Here is a 25,167-nt window from a genome sequence, read left to right on the forward strand (position 1 = left end):
TGCTTCCCTTCATACTGGAGGAGGAAGACATAATTATGCTCCAGACTGAGCCTGTTACTTCTGAGCTGTGACTCTGGGCATGGCATTCAGGTGCTTAATTATCTGACGTTACCCTGAAGATTTCTTTCAGAGCTGTCAGTCATTCTTAAAACTACTCTAGCAAATGCTTTTTTCTCTTTTTTTCTGGAAATACTGCCATTCAAACCACATTATTCCCCTCAATCCGTTCTCTGTAACAACTACTCAGGTGCTTATGAAGCTTAGAGGGCAGGACTTCTCAGAAATCATCCTGCTCGTAAGCTTGAAGCAAATTAGGTTCTTTTACAAACCTTGCCACAAGCCAGAAAGTGACTATTGAGTAGGTAATTATCCTAATTTGAAAAAAGAGAAAACGGGTACAAAAAGAGATGAAGTCACTTGTTAACGATCCCTGATATTTGTTTAGCCTTAGACTTTATGGATTACGATGTAGCATATGATCTGATGTGCAAAACACAATTTGTGTGAGGTGGGCAGGGCAGATATCCTTTTACAAATGAAGACACTGAGGCTCAGACATGAGTCACTTGGCCTAGGGTGGCACAAATAGAAACTGATGTCATTAGAACTTGAACTCAGATTCTTTGATGCCCAGCCCACGGAGCTTCTCCTTGTCACATCACGGTGGCTCTTACTAACTTGAACATGGTGAGGGGCAGTGCCGTTGTCTTTAACACCACCCACCAACTTGACTCAGTGTACACTTTGTAGATGCCTTGAAGTCTGAGGAAACTGAATACTGTTGCCTTGGAAGAGGAATCCATGTATCACTTGCAGTGGTGTTCTAGGTAGTCTTCCTGCACTTGGTAAAGATAACTGGTATGTGAATAACTATATAATTGCCACAGTTATAAACACAAGTATAAATGATAATAGATTGGAGACAAGCTACTAAATAGTATGCTAAGTATTAAAATAGTTGCAGTGGGAATGTATGTTATTCAGCTTTCAGAAACGCTTATTAAAGAACAACGTTGGTTAAAATACCAATACAAAATGGATTTTAAGATCCTGATTTCCCATAAATTTTCCAATTTTCTTGATTAAAAATTAAAAAATGATTTGTTTTAGCTATCTCATAATTTTTTTTACTATAAGAAACTGGTTTTGCCCTTTAGACAATCCTTTGAGTTACCATCCTTTTAAACATGATTTGCTGATTTTCACTGTGGTCATGATTTTCTGGAGAATTTATGACCTAGGGAATTTGTATTTTCAAAGATATAACGTGGAGGAGAAGGATAGCTAGCGGGGCAGATTTCCTGTTTCTTCGGTGCATACTCTATAGAGTACGTGGTTACGTTATTAAGTGAAATAGAGTTCTGAAAATGAACATTTAAAGGTTTGCAACTCTCCATTGGAATCAATTCATGTAGCACATAGTAAAGTCTAAAAGTGATCAAACCATCAAATTTTCCACATGGGTTGATAATCTGCTGCTGCTTTTGAATAAGTCCTTGATGACAACTTTCCCACGCTGGAAAACCTTCCTTTGTGCTGTGTTTTCCTTGGAAAGAAAAGTTGTTATGTCTTCTATGAGGAACAGGCCTGCTGGGGACTGTGTGTTTGGCCTGATCGGAACACCCTGGAAATGGCTTGTGCTGTTTAACTGCATGTACCTGTAGGAGGGACGCACTGTTCTTGTACTTTCTTGACTTCAGGTGATGGGATTTTCCATGGTTGAAAACTTTCATGGATTCAGTGCTTCCTTCAAATTGCGCATTTTGGGCCACTCTGGTGTATGCAGGTTGGCAGATTTTTGCAGTTTCACCAGCAAGACCCTGAAAGTCGTATCAGTGGGTTGTGAGAGACTCAGAGGGTGGCTCGCAGGCTTGTAAACTTCTTTTGGCCTTGCAGACTTGGATTCTAGCTGATAAGGCACATAATCAAAGTGATGACTTGTATCACCATTAAAAGGGACTGTAGGATGTTGGACCACAGAGCTGGGTTTAAAACTTTGCCTGAGCTGTGTCTTCTGAGGAGCATAGTCATCCTGAAATGTAATTGAATTTCCAAATTTCACAGCAGGGGCATAGTAAGTTTGTTCCTGTTTATAAGGTTCACTTTTCTGAATGTCCCAAGCTCTATAATCATTTAAATGTTGTTATTCCTTCCATTTTACCACAGCATGCTCAAAATTCTTGCTTGGGTTTAAGACTCTGAGCTGAACGAACATTGCCACGTGTAGGATATTTTTCCAAATATTCCCATTGTGGGGTAAGACATGCCAGAATTTCCCTACACCCTTAGGTTTCCATGAGGACAGATCTTACACAGAAACCAGCTCCTCATGCTCTTGGCCCCCAGGGTCCTCTCCCTGCTTACTTTTTAATTGATTAATGTGAAATTGAATTTTTAAAAATAAATGTACAATGTATTTTTAAAAGGGTATTTCTTAGTCTTAAATTTAAAAGATTGTGAGTTCCACCTTTGAAACTTTCTTGTTTCTCTAACTAAAAACTTGAATGAAGAGGCTTTTTGCTTACATTCTCAATAGTTCTCAATTGATTTTCTCCTTGTAGATATGTCAGAAAAAATAAATGTCTTTTACTTGCCATGCCATACTCTCATTACATCTTCAGGCAATCCTAAATTGGCGGGCAACTAAAACTACCAAGTGACTATGACAATTCAGAGAAATGAATTAGTAAAGTTCAGTAGAATTAAGGGCGATGGACTTTGCCTAAGAGGAAAAACAAGCAAATGCTATACAGCAATCTCTCAGAATCCAAGGGGGATTGGTTCCTGGACCCCCATAGATACTGAAATCCTGGGCTGCTCAAGTCCCTTAAAATGGCGTAGCATTAGCATGTAACCTATATGTGCACACAGGCAACTGCAGGATATGTCTACACATTACTTCCTTTGTGTGGATTCAGCATGTGGCAAGTTCAGGTTTTGCTTTTTGGAACTTTATGGGATTTTTTTCCCCTGAATGTTTTTGATCAGTGGTGGGTTGAATTCTGGATGCTGAAACCACAGATGTAGAAGGCTGACTATAAATATGAGTTGGAGAACTACAACATGGATACATGTCTGGCAAAGAGAGGTGAATGATACAGAATAAACCACTAACCAAATATGAGTAGACGTGTAGCACTAACATTTATAAAATCAGCATAAGGGGTGTTGATGGCGTGATAGTCAAGAAATCTGTGAATTATTGGTTAGAAAATCAGAACATACTTTCTGATGTTAAAATGATGGTGGTGATTGTTAAACTTGAGAGGCCTTTCCAGGGCGGGAACCTTGTGTGATTGATCTTCTATTATATCTCCTCCTGTTTGCCTTATAAAGTCAAGTCTTCTTTTCCCTTCAAATAATTATATATTTTCATTGAGGTGTACTGAGCATATGACATACTAGTTTCAGGTATACATCATGATTCAATATTTGTGCACGTTGGGAAATGATCACCACAATAAGTCTAGGTAACATCATGTACATAGATTTTTTCTTGCGATGAGAACTTTTAAAATCTGCTCTCTTAGCAACTTTCAAATATGCAGTGCATTGTTATCAATTATAGTTACTGTACTGTACGTGGGTGCTGTCTTATTCGTTTCCTTTCCGTTACAGCTATTGAAAAAGTAGAGGTAGCATAGTTTTTGAGTTCATGGGCTCAAGCTATAAGATCAAGATTGCCACTTCTAGATGCATGATCTTGTTTAACTCTATAAATGATAAAGTAAGGGAAATGCTAGTTCTTTATAAGGTTGCTTTGAGGATGAAATGACAGTACATGTGAAGTGCTTGGCACTGTGCTTGGCACATGCTTAGTGTTCAGTACAAGTTAGGGGTCGTTGTTGTCGTCGGTGTCATCATCAATGACATAACCTCAGTTGTGCCCCCCTTAATTCACAGGTTGAAGTTCTAATCAGCAATGTGACTATATTTGGAGATAGGGCCTTGAAGGTGATAATTACAGTTAAATGAGGTCATAAGAGTGGGGCCCTGATCCAGTAAAAGTGGTGTCTGGGGGAGTGCACAGAGAAAAAGGTCCTACGAAGACAGAAACGGTGGCCGTCTGCAAGCCAAGGTGAGAGGCCTCAGGAGAAACCAAACCTGCTGGCACCTTAATCTTGGATTTCCAGCCTCCAGAGCTGAGAGAAAATAAATTTCTGGTTTTTGAAAGCCTCCCAATCTGTAGTATTTGTTTTGGCAGCACTGGCAGACTAACACAATTATCATCGTTATCTTCCCATCCTTTTAGCACTCTCTCTGCATAGTCTTAACATTCTCCTGTTTTTCCTTTAACATACTGATGTCAGATTTTTTCTGTTTTGGAACTATATCATAAGTTACTCATTACTCTTATATAACCAAGTTCAAAGGGCTCTTTGTTTCTTATCTAGCTTGACTTTTGGGGGTTCTTGATAATCAGCTGTTTTCTCCCTCGTGAAAATCCCTCTTCTTGAAACTTTTATTTAGTCTCCTTCTTAATTTTCTTCCTGAACTCGTTTCAATCTGCACCTAAATGCCAGTGTTCTCTAGGGTACTATCCTCTGCATTCAGGTTCACCACATGTATTGGCTAATATGGTAGGAAGAATAATGGCCCCCAAGTATGTCCTATGAATATGTTATGTTACATGGCAAGAGGAACCTTTCAAATAGAGTTAAGGTTATGGATCTTAAAACACATACATGGATAAGTTAAGCGGAACCAATGAAATCACATGGGCACTTCAGAGTGAAAGAGGAACAGTTAGATACTACAAAAGAAGAGGAAGGGGGGATTCAAGTGTTAGAGGGACTCCACTTTCTGTTGTTGGCCTTGAGGAAACCGAAATGGGGACACAAACCAAGGAATGTGGTGGCCTCCAGAATATGGGACTAGCTCTCAGCAGACAGCCAGCAAGGAAACATGGGCTCTCAGTCCTACACACTCAAGGAAACAAATACTGCCAACAACCTGAATGAGAAAAGAAATTGATTCTCCCCTAGAGCCTCAAAGGAATTAACCCTGCCAACACCTTGATTTTAGCCCGTGGTGACCTATGTTGGATTCCTGACCTTGGAACTCTTAAGATAATACATTTGTGTTGTTTTAAGCCACTAAGTCTATGATTTGTTACAGCAACAATAGAAAATTAATGTAGCTAATGACTCTAAAATTGGAATCACTATCTCAGATTTCTCTCTGAACCATAAATTCAACTGCTTATTGGATATCTTGTTTATGACATCTTCTAGGGATCTCAAATTCATTACTTTGAAGTAAAACTTCTTCCTAAAACCTGCTTCTGTTGATTATTTTGATTGATATTGTACCTATTCGTTCAGATGCCTCAGTCAGAAATCTGGAATCAGGTCAAACTTCTTCCTTTTTCTTATGCTACCCCACTTATACTCCCATCCTTACCCCATCTAACTTGTGACCAAACCTTTTTGAGTCTAGATCCATTATACTGGTTTGATATAGGTTAGGCTCCTGCCACTTCTCACTTGGATTTCTCAAATCTGTCAGTACATTTCCTTGCTTCTAATTAAAACTTCTTGCTAATCCATATTCTTGTTCCAGAAAGAAAAAAGGCCTTTCTGAAATTGGATTATGTTTCTCCCCTACATCATGGTTTTATATTGCAAGTTCAGAAAAGTCCCAATTACTAAGTATTACACACAAGGTTTTGCTATGATCTTAGCTCCTGCTTTCCTCCCAGCCTTCCTCTCTGCTCTGTAAGACATATACCGTCTAGTTATACTGTATATCTTGCATTTTCTTGAATATGTGCTACCCTTTTATGCCTTCAATGCTTTGTATATGCTTTTAAGTCTGCCTGGATTGCTGACTGCTTTTCTTTTTCCTGACTAACACTTATTTTCTCTCCAATATTCAACTGAATTGTCATTTCCTTTCAGCATCTTTCTCCCATCCCAAGCTGAAGTAGTTGCCCTCCTTTATGGACCCATAGCACCCATGTATATTTCTGACATTAGCACATACCTCACATATTATAATTTTTGTTTATATGGTATTCTCTCCCTATAAACTGAGTTCTTTGAGGATAGGAGACTGGTGTGTGTGTGTGTGTGTGTGTGTGTGTGTGTGTGTCCTAAGCACCTGTAGTGTCTGATACTTAAGTGCTTAGTAAATGTTGGTTTAAAAAGTGAATGAGAAGAATGCCAAAGCATAAGGATTGTGAGCCATAGAAGTGGATTTCCACATGAATTTTTAGAGTGTCTTTCCCTGAATGTTCTAAGGACAATATTAGACATCAATGCTATTGACATAGTTTAATGGTAGCCCTTTCTCAGTTTTAGATAAAAGCTAATGAGAACACTTGAATTTGGTATTTGGGGTAGGATTAGGTAGGAGCTAAATGAAAAATTATTTCAGAAAAGAATGCTGTTACAGATGGTGAGACACATGTAAGAAAGCTATCAGACTGATAGGTGGTCCAAGATGCTGGTGGAGGAAGAATCTGAACTCACCTCCTCCCACAGTCACACCAAATCTTCTATACATGGAGCAATTTCTGCTGTAAAAGTTCTGAAAACTAGCTGAACAGCTCCTCTCCGAGAAAGGATAAGAGGGCCACATCAAGCCAGGTAGGAAAGGCAGAGAAGGGGTCTTGCCAAACCCTCACTCACAGACAGTGACCCACAATCGGGAGGGATCTCGCAAGTCTGGAGCATCTCCCTGAGAAATTTGTACCCTACATCAGGCACCCCAACTTTTGAGACCTGCACTGGAGAGATAAGGCCCTAAAAACATCTGTCTTTGAAAACCAGTGGGGCTCATATCCAGGGAACCCAAAAGGCTGTAGAGACTTGAGATGCTCTTTAAAAGGCTTGCACTTGGACTCACTTGTTCTGGGTTCCAGCACAAAAAGCAGCAGTTTGACAAGTGTCTCGTCTGTATGTGAGGGAGAGTATTTGCTACCATCCTAAAGTGTCTGCTGGAGGAGCAGGGACCAGGTGGGACTTTCTCCAGAGATGGAGGTTCTGGCAGGTGCCACTTTTGCACTCTCCCTTTACCTTCCTAGTGCAGGCAGGTGCACACAGATACAACATTCTCCCACTCCCTTGCTAAAGCCACAGGTGTGCCCGGCTATAAGGAGGACTCTCCCACTACGTGGTTAAATTTGGCAGGCAAGTGCACTCCACACAACGGGCTCTGACCCCAGTGGCCAAGGGGGTCTTGTGTGCCTGGGCCCCATGGGTTTGTAACAATCAGAAAGACAGTTCTGGGCAGGCTACCATACTGAGGGCACTGCGCAGACAGAAGACTGAAACCTAACCCCCAACCGGGCTCTGGAAAAAGCCCATTGTACTGGAGCTTCAGCCTGAGGGACAGGCTTCAGGTTGGCCACACTTCTAGAGGCTAGAGGCACTCTTGGGGAACACAGGGAGGAGAACACCGTCCTGGCTCCCTCCCTTGGCTTCATGACAGCTCACTGGTACCTCCCAGAATGGAGCTTACACACTCTAAGCCTCAACTTTTGCAGCTGTCATCCAAGGAACATTTCCAGATCTCCCAGTCTGAGCGTCACCAGTGTTTATAATTGCAGTCTCACAGGACTCTGTATACTTGAATACTTTAAAAGCTTCTGCCTAAGGATCTGGTTTCCAATCAGTTTGAAACTAGGTGCTGACTGAAATCCCTCCCTTTGGAACACTGACAGGTCTTGGTGTACCCTCAACAACTGGGACCTATCAAAAATAAATTAAGCTAATTAGACAATCACAAAGGTTAGAGAGACAACCAAGAGCTAGGGCAAGGTTGAACGATAAGGTCTGTTTCCTACACAAGGTCACTCCTTCGAGACTGAGAGAGGTAGCTCTTTCACCTAATACATAGAAACAAATAGAGTCAAGAAAAAATGGGGAAATACAGGAATAGGTCTTAAATGAAAGAATAATGCAAAACCTAAGTAAAAGACCTTAATGAAATGGAAATAAGTAATCTATCTGATAATAGTTCAAAGTAATGGTCATGAAGTTGCTCACTGAACTCAGGATAAGAATGGATGGATGCATACTGAGAACTTCAACAAAGAGATAGAAAACATAAGAAAGTACCAAAAAGAAGTCACAGAGCTGAAGAATACAATAACTGAACTGAAAAGTGCGCTAGAGAAGTTCAACAGCAGACTATATGAAGCAGAAGAACAGATCAGCAACTTGGAAGACAAAGCAGTGGAACTCACCCAGAGCAGCAAAAAGAAAACAAAATTTAAAGTGAAGATAGCTTAAGGGACCTATAGGACAATATCAAGCAGAATAGGGATAGGGATAGGGGTCTCAGTATAGGGATAGGGGTCCCAAAAGGAAGAGAGAGAAAGGGCAGAAAACTTATTTGAAGAAATAATAGCTGAAAACTCCCCTAACCTGGGGAAGGAAACAGATATCCTGGTCCAGAAAGCACAGGGAGTTCCAAATTAGATCAACCCAAAGAGAGCCACACCAAGACACATTGTAAGCAAAATATCAAAAGTTAAAGAATCTTAAAAGAAGCAAGAGAAAAACAACTTGCTATGTACAGGGAACCCCTCTCAAAGGTATTTTCAACAGAAACTTTGCAAACCAAAAGGGAGTTGTATAAAATATTCAAAATGCTGAAAGGAAAAATCTTTCAACTAAGAATAGTCTACCTGACAAGATTATCATTCAGAATTTAAGGAGAGATAAAGAATTTTCCAGACAAGCAAAAACCAAGGGAGTTCATCATCACTAAACCAATCTTATAAGAAATGTTAAAAGGATTTATTTCCTTTCTTAAAGTTTTCCATTAAATTTGTTGGGGTGACATTGGTTAGTAAAATTATATAGGTTTCAAATGTACAATTCTATAATACATCATCTACATATTGCATTGTGTGTTCTCCACCCAGAGTTAGTTATCATTCCATCACCACATATTTGACCCCTTCAATTACAAGAAGAAAACTGGAGAAATCACAAATATGTGGAGATTAACCAATGTGCTACTGAACAACCAATGGGTCAATGTAGAAATCAAAAGGGAAATTAAAAAATACCAAAAGACAAATGTGTATATATAAATACAACATACCCAATCTGTGGGATGCTGCAAAACTAATTCTTAGAAGGAAGTTCATAGTGATACAGGACTACCTCAAAAAAGAACACACAAGAAAAATCTCAAGCAAACTAACTTTAAACCTAAGGGAGCTAGAAAAAGAACAAATGAAGCCCAAAGTTAGTAGAAGGAAGGAAATAGTAAAGATCAGAGCAGAAGTAAATAGAGAATAAAAATAGAAAAGCTCAATGAAATTAAGAGCTGCTTCTTTGAAAAGATAAACAAACCTTTAGCTAGACTCACTAAGAAAAAGAGAGAGGGCTCAAATAAATAAAGTCAGAAATAAAAGAGAAGCTACAACTGATACCACAGAAATACAAAGGATCATAAGAGACTACTATTAACAATAATACTCCAAAAGATTGGACAACCTAGAAGAAATGGATACATTCCTAGAAACATACAATCTTCAAGACTGAATCATGAAGAAATAGAACATGTGAACAGACCAATTACTAGTAAGGAGATTGAATCAGTAATCAAAATCTCCCAAGAAACAAAAAACTAGGACTAGACAGCTTCATTGATGACTTCTACCAGACATTCAAAAAAGATTTAATACCTATCCTTCTCAAACTCTCCCAAAAAATTGAAGAGAATTCTTTCAGACTCTTTTTTTATTATTATTATTTTATGGTCAGTATTACCCTGGTACTAAAACAAGACCAGGACACCACACAAAAAAGGAAGAAAAGTTATAGGCCAATATCCCTGATGAACATAGATGCAGAAATCTTCAACAAAATATTAGCAAACTGAATTCAACAATAAATTAAAAGGATTACATACCACAATCAAGTGAGATATATTCCAGGGATGAGAGGATGGTTTAACATCCACAAATCAATCAACATGAAATACTAGACTGACAAGATGAAGGATAAAAATCATATAATCATCTCAATAGATGCAGAAAAAGCATTTGTCAAATTTCAACATCCATTTATGATAAAAATTCTCAACAAAGTAGATGTAGAGGAAATGTACCTCAAAATAATAAAGGCCATATATGACAAAACCACAGCTAACATACTCAAGAGTGAAAAGCTGAAAGTTTTTCCTCTAAGATCAAGAACAAGACAAGGATTCCTATTCTTGCTACTTTTATTGAACATAGTTTTGGAAGTCTTAACCACAGCAATTAGGCAAGAAAAATTAAAGGCATCCAAATTGGAAAGGAAGAAATAAAACTGTAACTATCTGCATGTGATATGATAGTATATATAGAAAACCCATAAGACTCCACCAAAAAAACTGATAGAACTAATACATGAATTCAGTAACCTTGCAGGATACAAAATCAATACACAGAAATCTGTTGCATTTATATACACTATTAGTGAACTATCATAAAGAGAAATTACCAGAAGAGATATCTATCAGAAGAAGAGAACTATCAGAAAGAAAACAATCCCATTTACAATTGCATCAAAAGAATAAAATACCTAGGAATAAATTTAATTGAGAAGGTGAAAGACCTGTATACTGAAAACTATAAAATGGTGAAAGAAATTGAAGACAATAAATTGGAAAGATATTCTGTGTTCCTGGATTGGGAGAATTAATATTGTTAAAATATCCGTGCTACCTACAGCAATCTACAGATACAATTTCTATCAAAATTCCAATGGCAGTTTTCCCAGAACTAGAACAATTTAAAAATTTGTATAGAACCAAGAAAGACCCCAAAAGCCAAAGCAATCCTGAGAAAGAACAAAGCTGGAGGTATGCTCCCTGATTTTGGTCTATATTATGAAACTATAGTAATTAAAACAGTATAGTATTAGCATAAAAACAGACACATAGATTGATGGAACAGAACAGAGAGCCCAGAAATAATTTCACACATATATGGTCAATTTGTTTATGACAAAGGAGCCAAGAACATGCAATGGGGAAGGGATAGTCTCTTCAGTAAATGGTGTTGGGAAAACTGGACAGCTACATGCAAAAGAATGAAACTACACCACCATCTTACACCATACACAAAAATTAACTCAGAATGGGTTAAAGATTTGAATGTAAGACCTGAAACCATAAAACTAGAAGAAAACAGGTGGTAATTTCCTTGATATTGGCTTGGTGATGAATTTTTGGATCTAACTAAAACAAAGGCAACAAAAGCAAAAATAAATGGGAATACATCAGACTAAAAAGCTTCTGCACAGCAAAGGAAATAAGTGAAATACATTAGAGAAAAATTAATATGATACCACCTATCTGTGGAATCTGAAAAACAAAATAAGTGAACAAACAAAACTCATAGAATCATAGAACAAATTGGTGGTTACCAAAGGGGAAGAGGATGAGAGGGTGGGCAAAATGGATGAAAGGGGTCTATTGTATAGTGACGGGTTAACTAGACTTATTGTGGTGATCACTTTGTAGAGTACACAAATATTAAGTTATTATGTTGTACACCTGAAACTAATATAATGTTGTATGACAATTTTATCTCAATTAAAAAAATAAGATAGCAAACCAAAGCATTAAGAAAAAGGAAATGTACCAGACCTATTTTGTAATCATCAATTCTTCCCATCTACAAACGGGACTACCCCTTTTACTTTTGCTTCCCTTTTTTTAAAAGCTAAAATTTCCTGTTCCAGTTGGGAGTAAGATTAAATTAAAATGCATTAAGTTATCTTCAGTTTCCTTTTAAGTTTGAATGATGTTCCAACAATAGTTACTTCATGGGGGCTTCCAGCTTTGGGAATGAGTTAATAACTGAACCTTTGATTATAACACTAGTCATGCCCAGGGACAGAGTTTTGCTCTCTTCTTCATGTTTTAGACAATTCTCACCTGTTTAATTCTGTTCTTCTGTGCATTTAAAAAGGAAATGTACAGGACTACAAGTAAAAATTATTTTTCCTTTTATTGTCCTCTTACTTAGGAGGGCATAACTTCCACAAGGCCTTTCCAATTAGTAATCAGACCATGTTACCCTTGTTTTGTGTCTTCAATCCACAAGGTTCCATCTTCAATCCATGCAATTTTGCATCTCTTAGAGCTGATAAATAAATGAAAATAGCTTATTTTCCATCCCATTTAAAAATGATTTTTCTTCCTGTCTATGTTAATTAATCAATTTTGTGTTGCATGGAGAAAAAAATACAGATAAAAATATAACTATTGCTTTAATTGCTCTTAAATTAAGATTTTATAAAAATATGTGTGGCCATTGCATAGATAATAATGATGATAATTAAATTACGCATGGTATAAGAAAGGAAATAGAGCTGGGTTTTTTTGACTACTTAAGGAGAAGCAACTTTGAATGGAAGGAAGTAATGAACTAGAGGGGTGTGGAGAATAAATAAATGAAGGAATGATGCACTGGATCTGGGTTGACACTACTGGAGTCTCTGTCTATGGGCCTGGCATCATGGGAATTGGGTTAGCCTGCTCTCTGAAGGTTGTCCAGTCCTGTTCACTGCCAAGATTTGAATGAGGCTTAACCATCATCCCTTTCTTACCCTCATCATACCTTGTAGCATGTTATAGTACCTCTGCATGTTAAGGGCACAAAAATACTGCCAAAAGGTTTTCTAGAAATTTCTGACAGAAGAAGTAGTGGTTTCAGGTGTTAATTCCACCTCCAATCTTGACAATTTCAGTCAGTGTTATCATAGAAAGGTTTACAGGGTATTTGAGGACCTACATACCAGACTCTTTACCTCTCTGACCTCTTCTTCTTCTATACTCTTCATTCACTCACGCCCCCTCAGCCACATTTACCTCTGAGCTATCCTGGTTTTCCTCAGACACAAAGATAACAGAACTGACAGAAGTTGGAAAGTAGAAGGCAGAAAGGAGATGAAGGGAAGGGTAAGAGTAGCTAATGTCCTCCTATTACAAAATGAGTACCAGGAAGATAATGTTAAACGCTGAAGTTTTTAAATATAAGCTCTCTGAAATAGTTGATCTTTAAGCCATTCATAAGTATTACTTGTATAACATTTTCTTAATTTAAAAAGTTAACTTTATGAGGCCTTAGAAAATAGATACTTTAAAATTGATGTATTCGGAAGGAAGGATAATTATAAGCCAAATTATTTGTGAGAAAGAATTTGTTTCCTATCAATACTTCTCTGTTCCTTCCTAGCCGTATCATGATTCCCAAACTTTCTCATCTTAAGTCTGTTACCATCACCAGACAGTATCTTGAGGCTAAGGACTAGGTCTTAAATTTTCACTACCTCTCACCTGACCGAACACATAGCATTCAATCAATATTTGGGAGTTGCTTCTTTGTGTAAATCTGTGTGCCCCTATTCAGAGGCAGTGAGGTATAGAGGTATTGCATTCACGTGGCTATAGTTTCTAACCAGCACCTAGGAAGATACTGATAATTCAGTGCTTCCCACTTGCCAGTGCTCCTGTCACAATGGTGAAGAAATAAAGTTAATTCACAAATATTAAAGCATTGACATTGAACTCTATGGTCTGGCACATAGTGCTGTATGTGAATTTATGACTGTATCTGATTTTGACAGGGTCTAATAGTATGAGACTGCTGAGTCGGAAAGGTGATTTCAAGTCATAGTTCCTCCAAAAGTTCAGTGAGACCAAAATTATAAGTTCTAGTGACCAGAAACAGGGTACCTCATCACTTTCACTGGAAAGTCCCTATAAGAAAAGCTGCTTCCCAAGGAAGTAGACATTAAATCTAGTTGCAAAACCTACATTGTTGCCCCCAGTGACTAACGAGGCTGATGCTGTTCCTGTTAACGTTTATCCTGGAAATCTTAAACCTAGTAAGGCTACGGACTTTGTTTCCTCCCTCTCTCCATCCCTCTCTTTCCTTATTTCATAAACATTTATGAAGTGCCTACAGTGTGAAAGACATACTAAGCATTCTAGGAGATGCGGAGATCCACTGACATGTATCATGAGTGACATATGAGAAATTTCTGAAGGAGTTTCTTTTGAAATACTATACATCTCACACTTTACTATAACCCACTCCACACGTACACATACACACTTTGAAATCATTGCCATAGAGACCCATTGTCCTTGGTAAGAAAATGTCTTACTGTAGTGGAAAAGGAAGTTGAGAATTAAAGCCTAGAGGCTTAAAAATCTACCAACATAAACATGTCCACAAATATATTACATTATAATCATTATATATGGAATGTTATAGAATAATATTGTGAATTATTTTGAAAATACTAAATAGATATACTTTTCATTCCCTCTGTAAAGTCTATTCTATTTGTATGCTGATCACCTTGAAGATTTAGTCCAAAGGAAGGAAAGTTAGATAATGCCAGAACAAGTTGGTTCATAGGACAGAGGAGGAGGAAACAACATAAGAAGTACCCTAAACAGGAATTGGGAGTAGAAAAATTGATTCCAGAACAGAAAGAAAAGGAGAAGGGGAAAAGATTAAACTGCTGTGTGCTGGATCCTCTGGACCGAAACCCTGGGAAAGGCTGATGTAGCAGTTTAGAAACAACCTGATAAGTTACAGGAAATCCTTGAACACTGGAGATTATTTTCTTGCCTCTCCTTGTGCAAACTGGGCCATTTCCAAAATCTATTAGAAAAGCACCATGTCTAACGTGGGACTACCCAAGCAGTAAATTGGAAATAGCAGAATGAGTTGGCAGTAGACAAAGGCTCCTCTTCAGTTTTCTACAAAATCAAGGTTATTGTGATGGAATTCCCAGGTTTTCCTTCTGGCCTAATGAAGGTAACTGGGACACAGACCAGCTCTGAGTTATAAGATGTCCAGCAACGTCAAGGAAGCTCGTCTAGGGTTTGTGGGAGGACCCCCTAATAAGGTGAGAGGACATAGAAATTGTTTTTCAGAATACCCAATGCCAGGAGGCTTGTAATGGAGTGATTTACCAATCGGGTACCCAAAATCTGTAGAAAATAGTAAGTTACTGAACCAGCAATTAAATATCACCACGCTGGACACCAGACTAACAGCTAGAGCTAGCAGAAAACAGACTACAATTTTCCCCAGTAGCAAAATGACAATGTAGATCGGGAACCACATGAAAAAGAGAAATCAACTTAGTTCACAAATCCTCATATCAACTAATGGTAGAAACGTTAATCTTGCCAATTAAAATTTAGTCACTTGTGAGTTGAAACAGTCTTCTTTAAGTAAATATTTAGTTACATTCAGAATTCTTTTCTCCCTTTCTCCCCTTCTGTCCTTCCAAAGAGCAAAGTTCTGCCATTGGAGGAGAGGTATTGTGTTCTGGTTCTGACCTCTAGTGGTCACTGGCCTTCACTGAGCTGTCTCATCCTACTTGGTCTTTGGATGGCGGTAATTTACTCATGTATTCAGTGCTGTATTGTCTTACCTTAACGTCCAGCTCTACGAGACGTATACTTTGCATTACCTTATCACAACTATAAGCTTCTTTGGATCTTTCAGGTCTCTTTCACCCTTTTCCATTGGCCATTGCAACATTACAGATGCTTTATAGTAGTAGTATTCAATATAGTAATATTGTATAGTAGTATTCAATATAGTATTCAAACTGAGATACAAATAACAATGAGGGTATGCAGACTTTCCAAAGAATATGTGGGTAAGTTTGTTGTTTGTTATTTTAAAAATATTAGATGTACTTAGGTATGATTTATAAAAATAAAATTTATCCAATTTTAAGTGTACAATTCTATAACTTTTTTTATTTTAATTTTATTTGGGAATATGGGGAACAGTGTGTTTCTCCAGGGCCCATCAGCGCCAAGTGGTTGTCCTTCAATCTAGTTGTGGAGGGCGCAGCTCAGCTCCAAGTCCAGTTGCCTTTTTCAGTCTTTAGTTGCAGGGAGCCATCCGGCCACCGGCCATCCCTGGGATGGGGGTCAAGGGGGCCTCAGTGGCAGCTCATTGTCTTCAATCTAGTTGTGGAGGGCGCAGATCACTGGCTCATGTGGGTATTGAACCAGCAACCCTGTTATTCAGAGCTCGCATTCTAACCAACTGAGATATCTGGCCGTTCCTAATTCTGTAACTTTCGACAAACGTCTATTGTCATGTAACCACCATACAATCATGATATAAAACATTTTATCAAGTTCTTTCATGCATTTTGTAGTCAGTCTCCTCCCTCAACCCATAGCAATCACTGATCTGCTTTCTGTCACTACAGTTTTGCCTTGTCTAGAATGTCATTTAAATATTATACAATATGTAGCCTATTGTGACTGACTTGTTAGCGTAATGCTTTTGCAATTCATTCGTGTTGTTGCAGGTATCCATAGTTCACTCCTTTCTTAAAAAACACTTTATTGAGATGTAGTTTAGATACCATACAATTTAAAGTGTATAATTCAATGATTTTTAGTATGTTCACAGAATTATGCAACCATCACTGCAGTCAGTTTTAGAACTACTGATCTAAAGAAAGAAGTTTCTTTCTTCAGTTAGGATTCTATTTGTTTTTCCATTGACCAGTTGATGAATATTTGGGTTGTTTCTAACTTTTGACTATTATGAATTAAGCTGCTGTGAACATTTGAGCACAAGTCTATGTCCTGCTAGGGCCCACCCCCCTGTTGACTGGACATTGATCCAGTAATTCTCCCCTCTCTCTCTTATGTTATCAGTTCTCTCCTCTTTCTCCTATATTATCAGCTCCCCCTCAACACCACCACACTACTGAATCATTATCCAAACGTGCTATTATTTCCTATTTAAAAAAAAATTTCTTTTGGATTCTCTTCATCTTTTCCCCAATCCTACCTTCAAGCCACTGTCTCATTTCTTTTCTCTCCTTTACAGAAAAAAAACTTTTTGGAAGAGTTGAGTGTTTTGGCTTTCTCTGATTTCCTTTTCTTTCCGTTTTCTCTTAGACCATTCCAGCCAGGCTTTCAGCCCCGCTGCTCCATCCCAATGGCTCTTATCCAGGCTGTCAGTGTCGTCCACTTGCTAAATCCACTGGTCAGTCCTCTCTCCTGCTCTCACTTGACCTATCAGAAGCATTCGACACTTTTGATCTTTCCTTTCTCCTGAAAATGTTCTCTTCACTTGACTTCTAGGATACTTGTTACACAGAGTCGTCCCTGTTTTAGTCGTTGACAACTTTATCCTTACAGTTATTCAAGCTAAAAATCTTGGAATTATCCTTTTCTCTCCCTTGCAGCCACATCCAATCTGTCAGTGCATCCTACTGCTTTAACCTTAAAAAATACATTCTGAATTTAAGTTGACATATTTTTACCATGTAAGAAATTGGTATCACTAGATCATTTCCATTTACTTTTTAATAAGTTATCACATTTTTGAAGATACAGATTTTTGGAACCCACAAATACTTTCCTTATATCTGGAAATACTGTGCTTAATTTAATTGTCAAAAGTAGGATTTTTAACAAGCATAAATAAAGATGGTCTGTTTCTAACAACGAAAGGACACCATCACACACACCCCCCTCTCATCACCTTTACTGCTACCATCCTTGTTCCAGCCACTATACTCTCCGCTTGCAGTACCTGTAATCTGGTCTTTCACCCTACAAATTATTCTGAGCATAACATCCAGGCTGATCCTCTTAAAAAATAAGTCAGATCATGTCATACCTCTGCCCAAACCTTATGATTTGCTGCTCCCTTTCTCTTAGAGTGAAATCCAGCATTCTTAAAATGGCCTACAAAGACATGCCCACTGCACCCCCCTTTCTCCCCGCCCCCCCCACCTTACCTCCTACTACTTCCCTTTCCTACAACTTCTCTGCTCCAGTCATATTGGCCTGCTTGTATTCCGTCAGCCTGAACACTCTGACACAGTCTTCATGGCTGATCTACCCCATCTCCTTCAAGTCCTTGCTCGAATGTCACCTTTACAGTGAGTCCTCCCTAACCACCCAATTTACATTGCAAACTCTGCACTCCCAATCTCCCTCGTACTACACTTAAAAAAGAAAGGAGTGCTTACTGTATTCTAACATGCTTACATAATTTACTTATTTATTCAGTTGTTATTTGACCTTCTCCTCCCACGAGAATACAGATTTAACAAGGGAAAAAATGTTTACTTGTTCACTGTTACACTCCCAGTATATTCCCAGTACCTAAAACAATTCCAAGAACATTGTGAAAACTCAGATATTTGATGAATGAATGAATGAATGATTCCAAGAGTTAAAAACTGGAAGAAAACAGGAATGGAGCAAAGGCACATTGGGAACAAACAAGGCCAAAACTTGCCTTGAGCTTCATGCAGTGTTGGTTATGTTCTTCCTGGTGGACTGTCTTGTGCAGATGGGGATGAATCTGGTAGGCTTGAGATGGACAAAGACAGCAAAACCCCAATCCCGCATTCCCTGTAGGCCCACATGACTGGGATTTAAAACAGGTCAGCATGAGCATAAGGCCTGAAAACACGGCAAACACACGTTTTCCTTTCTATCCAAACTCCATTTTTTAAAAATGATACTATTTCTAGGAGTGTATTTAGTGTATTTAATCTTAAATTGCTTAGCCAGTGAGGTAGGAAAAGGTTAGAGGTTTTGAAGAGTCTGAAGAGTAGAGATGCATTGTGTTTTGTAAAAGTGGATGAGTGGATGCACTTCAGATAATTTAAAATGTTTCGTGAGTAATATATGGATGTATGTACACACACACAAACATAGGAAAATACACATAGTAAGTGAATTTTCACAAACTGCATGCATCAGTGTAATGGACACCCAGACCCGGACCACAACCAAAGCAGTGTCCTCGCTGCTCTGCTTGCACCTCTGCTCCTGCAGTTACTGCTCCCACTCTGAATAACCGCTGTCTGCCATCTAATACCACAGATGTGTTTTGCCAGATTTTGTAGTCTGTGTAAATTCAATCATGTAATATATGCATGTTTGTGTCTCTTTTGCTCAAAATTTTATTTGTGAGATTTGTCCACATTTGTTAGCGTTTGTTCATTTTCAGTGTTATACCAAATCCATTATATGAAAAGACCACAATTTATCCATTCTATCGTTGACAGGCATGTGGATGGATTACAGTTTGGGACGAATGTGAATAGTGATGCTATTTGGTGCATCCGAATAATGTATGTGCATGAATTTCCGAGGACATTTCACGGTTTTTTGCCCATAGTCTAAGTGAACTCTTAAGTGTTCTTCAGCATTGCAGTCAGTATATTTATTATGTGTGCTTTACTCAGATGAGAGTTATAGTTGTGGCTATTACCAAATCCTTCCCTTCTTAGTGTTCTCACCGGACTTTTTCTATACTTACGATTCTTAACCTGTATTCCGGTGAGGCGTACATATTTCTGTCTTTATTAGATTGTGACTGCTTTGTTTTACTTGCTCATGATTCCCAGCATCTGGCACAGTAGCTGGTTGAGTGAATGCTGATAGCCATCTCCGTTGCCAGCGCTTAACACAGCAAGCGTCCTTAGTTATGCGAACTATCTAGCTAGGGTAAAATCTCGCTTTAGTTTGACATCTGAGTCAAAAGGTTAGGAATGGGAAGTGATCACTCTCTGAGAAGCCCACAACTGAGGGCTCAGAACTGGACATGCTGTGTGGTGAGAGAGAATTGCTGCGGCTTTACAAGCCTCTTAGAGATTTCATGTGTAAACAGCAGTGATTCCAAGGGAGAGTGTGGGGGCCAGATATAAATAGCAGAACACAAATGGGGCAATGTGTCACTGCCAAGTTACTGCTGGGGGTGTTTATAAAAAGAAAAGCATTCCCTTCTCAGTTCTCACTGTCAACAGCCTCCCATCCTGAAGACACGCTCACCACAACTGAGAGAGTGGGAAAACAGTTTGAGACCTAGCATCATTTAAACCGCCTCCAAAGGCAGAAAAGCCAGGTAAACATTTTTACTTGTTTACACTCAGACTACAGAAGTGAAGAATTAAAAAGAAAAAACAAAAAACAACCTGATACTGAGCTTTCTTGGCACATACTGCCTGTGACCGTTATCTGTCAAGTCTTACATTTCAAATTTTTTTTGGAAAGGGAAGTTTAACACGTAAGTGGAATTTTGATACTAAAATTTTAGATCTTTAATATCTTTAATGCACCAAACGGCTCCTAAATAAAGGTGGGAATCTAGAGCTGTTCCCCTGTGCTGTTTATTTCCATATTCAGATGCCAGACTACGGTGATTCATAGGATAAAATAGAGATTTTAGTTCAGTTCCAGTAATGTCAACTTTGTTGTAAGTATGTGGAAGGAACTGTAGACCAACGTTTAATTGAATTAGTTGATGGCTCAACCCTTGAGGGCCTCTTACCCTCCTGCTTACCCCTTTCAGTCTCATAAACACTGGGATGAATATTGGGCATTCAGCCAGCAGACTTGTATAATCTTATTAGAGTTGTTTTGTCTACCCAGTTCCTTCTTATTCTCATTCCCGCCTTTAGAAAGTTTTAACCTTGGGCTTCTCTTGAATGTGAATATTTGGGGCAAGGAGGCCCCTCTGAATAACCTTCTGGTCTGTCCCACTGCGGCCTCACCATCTCCTCCAACCTGCCCAAATAGGCTTGACTTGGTTAACGAAGAGGATAGAAGAATGGATGAAATGAATGGACACTAACTCCTGGAGAATTCTGGGAAAGTGGGATTTTGAAATGTTTTTGTTTTTGTTTTGTTTTCGTTGGTGTTAATTTCCTGTGCATGCTGAGGGGAGGTTTAGTGATAGGAAGAAAATACGAACACCAGTGATTAAAGTGGAAGACAACATATCTGCAGGAGAATGGAAATAGATAGATTTAAATTTGAGCAAATTGCTGAAGTTCTCTGAGCTTTTGTTTCCTCTTCTATAGGATGAGAATGTTAAACCACCAGGCAAAATTTAATGGCCCTTTCAGCCTTTGGAATTTATTGATGATCACTTCCTGATCATCGTGACACTCACTTTCACCCAGAATGCAAAGATTCATAGTGTATCATCCTGCTCTACTTCCCTGAGCCTCTTTTGTAAGTCTACTAAATTGGAATTTCTTCATTTTAATTTAGAAAAGAAAAATGAAGACAGGACCTTTTGAAGTGGTTACCATGCTGCTGTCAGCTATGATTCTAATGGACATTTTCCAGGTAATGTTGGGAATGGCAAGCACGTGGTCATTGGAATAGGAGCTCTTGCTATAATGCCGCCTAAGGCATCTGTGTGGGGTGGTAATGCAAATGAGAGAAGATAGAATAAGTCAGTCAATTTTTTACAAGTAGCTTTCATCTTTTCATTTTATACATTTGATACATGTTAACTATAGAAAGTTGAAAAAATTAAGATTATGCAAAAAGAGGAAAGTGAAAATCATCCACAATCTCTCCACTCAGAGAGAAAGAGTCTTAATCTGTTGGTGTATATTCTTGGCTTATTTCTGTGTATGTTTAATTTACAAAAATAGTTTCACAGTACATATTGTTTTTCCCTTTTAATACTGTGCTACACATGTCTCTAGATCATTAAATGTTCTGAAAGTATGTATTTTTCTCCAAATAAGAGGACACTGCAGTGTTTGGTTACATGTTTTCTGTTAAAGTACTATATAATGAGCATTTTTTTCACATTCAGTATTCTTTATTTCTGATAGAACGTTTATGATTTAATTTTTTGCAGTTGAATCTTTAAACATGATCTAACTTTTTAATGTAAAATATGAGCCAGATATCCCCCCTTTATTTTTCCCCAATGTTGTTAGCTGTCACATTACTACTGAGTATTTGTCCAGATTTGAAGTACCTTCTTTAAAATATCTTGAAGTCTTAAAATTTTATCCGTTTTTTGAATGCAGTATTCTGATCCGTTATCTATAAAATCATTATGTAGTCTCTTGCCTGTACTGCAGTGTGATTTTTTTATTGAGGTATAATTCACATATAAAAGTCATCATTTTAATGTGTACAGTTCAGTGGTTTTTGTATATTCACCATGCTGTGCGTAGCTGTGCCACTATCTCATTACAGAATGCTCCCATCTCCCCTAAAGAAACCCTGTAGCCATTAGCAGTCAGTCCCAATTGTCTGTTCCCTGAATCCCCTGGCTACCACCTGTCAGTGTTCCATCTCTACAGATTTGCCTATTCTGGATATTTCATCTGAATAGAATCATGCACATCTGTCCTTATGTGTGGCTTCTTTCATTTAGCACAACGTTTTCAAGGTTCATCCATGTTGTAGCATATATTAGTACTTCATTCTTTTTCATAGCTGAATCATATTCCATTCTATGGTTATGCCACATTTGTGTATCCATTCAAAATGCCCAAATTGATGGACATTTGGGTTGTTCCCACTTTTTAGTTCTTATGAATAAGTAGTGCTGCTATGAACTTTCATGCACAAGTTTCTGTATGAACATAGGTTTTCAGTTCTCTTGGGTATATACCTAGGAGTAGAAATGCTGGGTCATATGAGAACTCTGTGGTTAACATTTTGAGGAACTGCCAAACTGGTTTCTACAATGGCTGCACCATTTTACATTCCCACCAGCAGTGTGTGAAGGTTCAATATCTCTACATCCTTGCCAACACTTTCCATTTTTTTTGTATAGCCATCCTAATGGATATGAAGTGGCATCTCACTGGTTTTGATTTGCATTTTTAATATTCTTTTGCAACACCATTTTAATATATTCTATGAATGTTCCATAATTTGTTTAATTTCTTTTCTTGAACATTTAGGTCATTTCCACATTTTTAATAAATGTTTGGTAATTGAATTTCATCAGTATTGGCTTTGTTTCAATGGATAAATCACGGGAAGGAAGTATAATCAGTGTGTTCACCTAGCCTTTGTATCTGTCCCTTAATGTCCATCCAGTTGTCCTTGAATGGTGGTGGCATTTGTGAGCCTTTTCACTGCAGAAGGCACTCACTGTACAGAACACACAATCAAGTGTGGCCTTGGGCCAGGAAGACTGGATGGCTAAAATTAGACGTGTGGAGACTGGTTAGGGGCATAGAAGAGACAGGAACCTATTGGATCAATTCTGATATAATAAGAGGAACATGGGAGGTAGAGGTTTCAGGGTAGGATGTTTTATAATATATTGAAGTCTTGAAGGTAAATCAGGCATTGGTGCCCAAGATATCTTCTGGTACATTTTGTGCTGCAGAGGAAAGTGCATTTCTTGGCTAGGAGATGGCAGTGATTTGATCTCCTGAAGCTCAAATTCCCACTTTAAGAAACTGACCTACAGACCCAGGAGTGCAGGGGTCTCAATGACTTCCCCAGCAGATATTCTGTGGCTGGTAATCAAGACAGTTTCTGATGCTGGCAGAATTCCTTCATTTGTAAAATGGTGTCATGAATTATCTGCCCGACCTTTCACAAGGGTTGTTATGAGGACAAAATTAAACTTTTAAAAGTGCTACATAAATGTCAGTGTTTTTCATCTTTGGAAACAGAACACTTTGGTTAAAAGGACAGACTCTGGAACCAGATTGCCTAGGTTCAGATCTCAATTCCAGACAAGTTACTCAATTTCTCTGTGTCTATAAAGTCTCCAACTAAGGTCTCCAACTGAGGTTGCAGCTTATGCAACCAGGTACTATACAAGTGGTAGCGAGTAGTGGAAAGAGAGAATGATATGGAGGGCAATATCCTTTTAGTTGCAGAAACCCTTAAATGGTGTCCCTGGGCAGATTTGCTCATCCTGTTTTTTGATCAATAGGCCAGAGTTAATAGTTCTTATTTAATTCTCTGAATATGTCGATGCTTGGACTTCAAACAGATAAATATAATGCAGATCCTGCCCTTGAGGAAATTGCAGTATAATACGTATATTCTTATCATGAAATAATAAAAATAGCCACAGTTTGTTGAAGACTCAATATGTGTGGGACATGAGGCTAAGGGCTTTGCATATATTCATTATATCATTTAATCCTCACAACAATCCTGCAATTAAAATATTATTTCCTAATAAATGAAGAAACAAAAGAAAACTATACTTATAGATACAGAGAACAAACTGTTAGTTACTATGTGGGGGGGAGTTGAGGTGATGGGTGAGAAGGTGAAGGGATTAGGAAGTACACATTGGTAGTTACAAAATAGTCACAGGGATGTAAAGTACAGTATGGGGAATATAGTCAATAATATTGTAAAAGCTATGTATGGTGTCAGATGGGTACTAGACGTATCAGGGGGATCACTTCATAAATTATATAAATGCCTATCCACTATGCTGTACACCTGAAATTAATGTAAAATAATTTTGAATGTCAACTAAAATATATACCGGGAGTGCCAAAAAAATGTATACAGGTGGACACTTTGGTCAACGTTGCTCAAGCAGTAGCTCACCATATTCAGAAGTGTCTGGATGCTGATGGTAACGACTTTGAGCACCTCTTGTTAATTGCAGAAGTCAAACGTGACTTGTATTCATCTTTTGTTATCAGTATATATAGAGTATTACAATTTTAATACAGTTTTCCTTTCTTAAAATGTGTATACATTTTTTTGGCATCTGCTGTGTGTGTGTGTGTGTGTGTGTATACACACACACATTTTAAAGATGCATTTGCCTTTTTCTGTTGTAAATGGAAGAAACAATACCAAACTTGCTCAAACAAATAAGGAATATGTTGATTCTTATGACAAAAGTAAAACACAGCCTTCAGGTACAGCTAGACGCGGGGCTTTACCTGGTGTTATCAGGGCCTCTTCTCTCTCTCTGCCTCTCAGCTTTGCAAGTCTTTCTTTGTTGGCTCTTTTTGTAGACAGATGCTCCATGGAACTCGAAGGATAACTATTTGCTGCCCCAAGGCAACATTATTTTTAGAGCTTATTTATGGTTGTAGAGGAACCATTTTTAAGCCTGCTTCATCGCTTATCACTGGGTCTGAAGGTGCAGAATCAGTCCTACCCAAAGCACATGGACCAGGGAAGGGGTGTCCTCAAAGGAAAAGGGGTAATATTTGCCATTATGTATTTATCATGTACAGTGTTTCACACATGATATTTCAGATTCACTCAACAGTCTTGAGGGGTTGAGGAAGTCTGGCTAAGAATATTTTGAAAGCCAGGATTGCCACCCATTCTTCAGTTTCATACTCATTGGTCTTTTCTCTGCACCACAAGATCCAGATGAATGAGTTATAAGCATAATCATACCTATATCTCACCCACTGGCATTTA

At 38.2% G+C, this 25,167-nt stretch overlaps 1 protein-coding gene and 1 pseudogene across 13 annotated transcripts in view; one reads left to right on the plus strand and one right to left on the minus strand.

The window, feature by feature from the left end:
- The window catches only part of ART3 (ADP-ribosyltransferase 3 (inactive)), an 85,747-nt gene that overhangs the window by 42,077 nt on the left and 18,503 nt on the right, over positions 1–25,167 (plus strand). For 5 of the 12 annotated variants that reach the window (XM_081049352.1, XM_081049357.1, XM_081049353.1 and 2 more), the window contains exon 2: positions 21,037–21,114. In XM_081049352.1, the coding sequence (XP_080905478.1) occupies positions 21,046–21,114 (69 nt within the window). In that variant the 5' untranslated portion in view covers positions 21,037–21,045. Of the gene's footprint in view, positions 1–19,561; positions 20,048–20,378; positions 20,636–21,036; positions 21,115–25,167 lie in introns of those variants that run through there. The other 7 variants (XM_081049354.1, XM_081049355.1, XM_081049349.1 and 4 more) reach the window with 5 other exon arrangements.
- On the minus strand, positions 1,212–2,134 carry LOC308495897 (stabilizer of axonemal microtubules 2-like; annotated as a pseudogene). Its single transcript has one exon. The product of its transcript is annotated as a stabilizer of axonemal microtubules 2-like (transcript).

The sequence above is a fragment of the Rhinolophus hipposideros genome, assembly GCF_964194185.1.
Source record: "Rhinolophus hipposideros genome assembly, chromosome: 1".
NCBI classification, from domain to species: Eukaryota; Metazoa; Chordata; class Mammalia; order Chiroptera; family Rhinolophidae; genus Rhinolophus; species Rhinolophus hipposideros.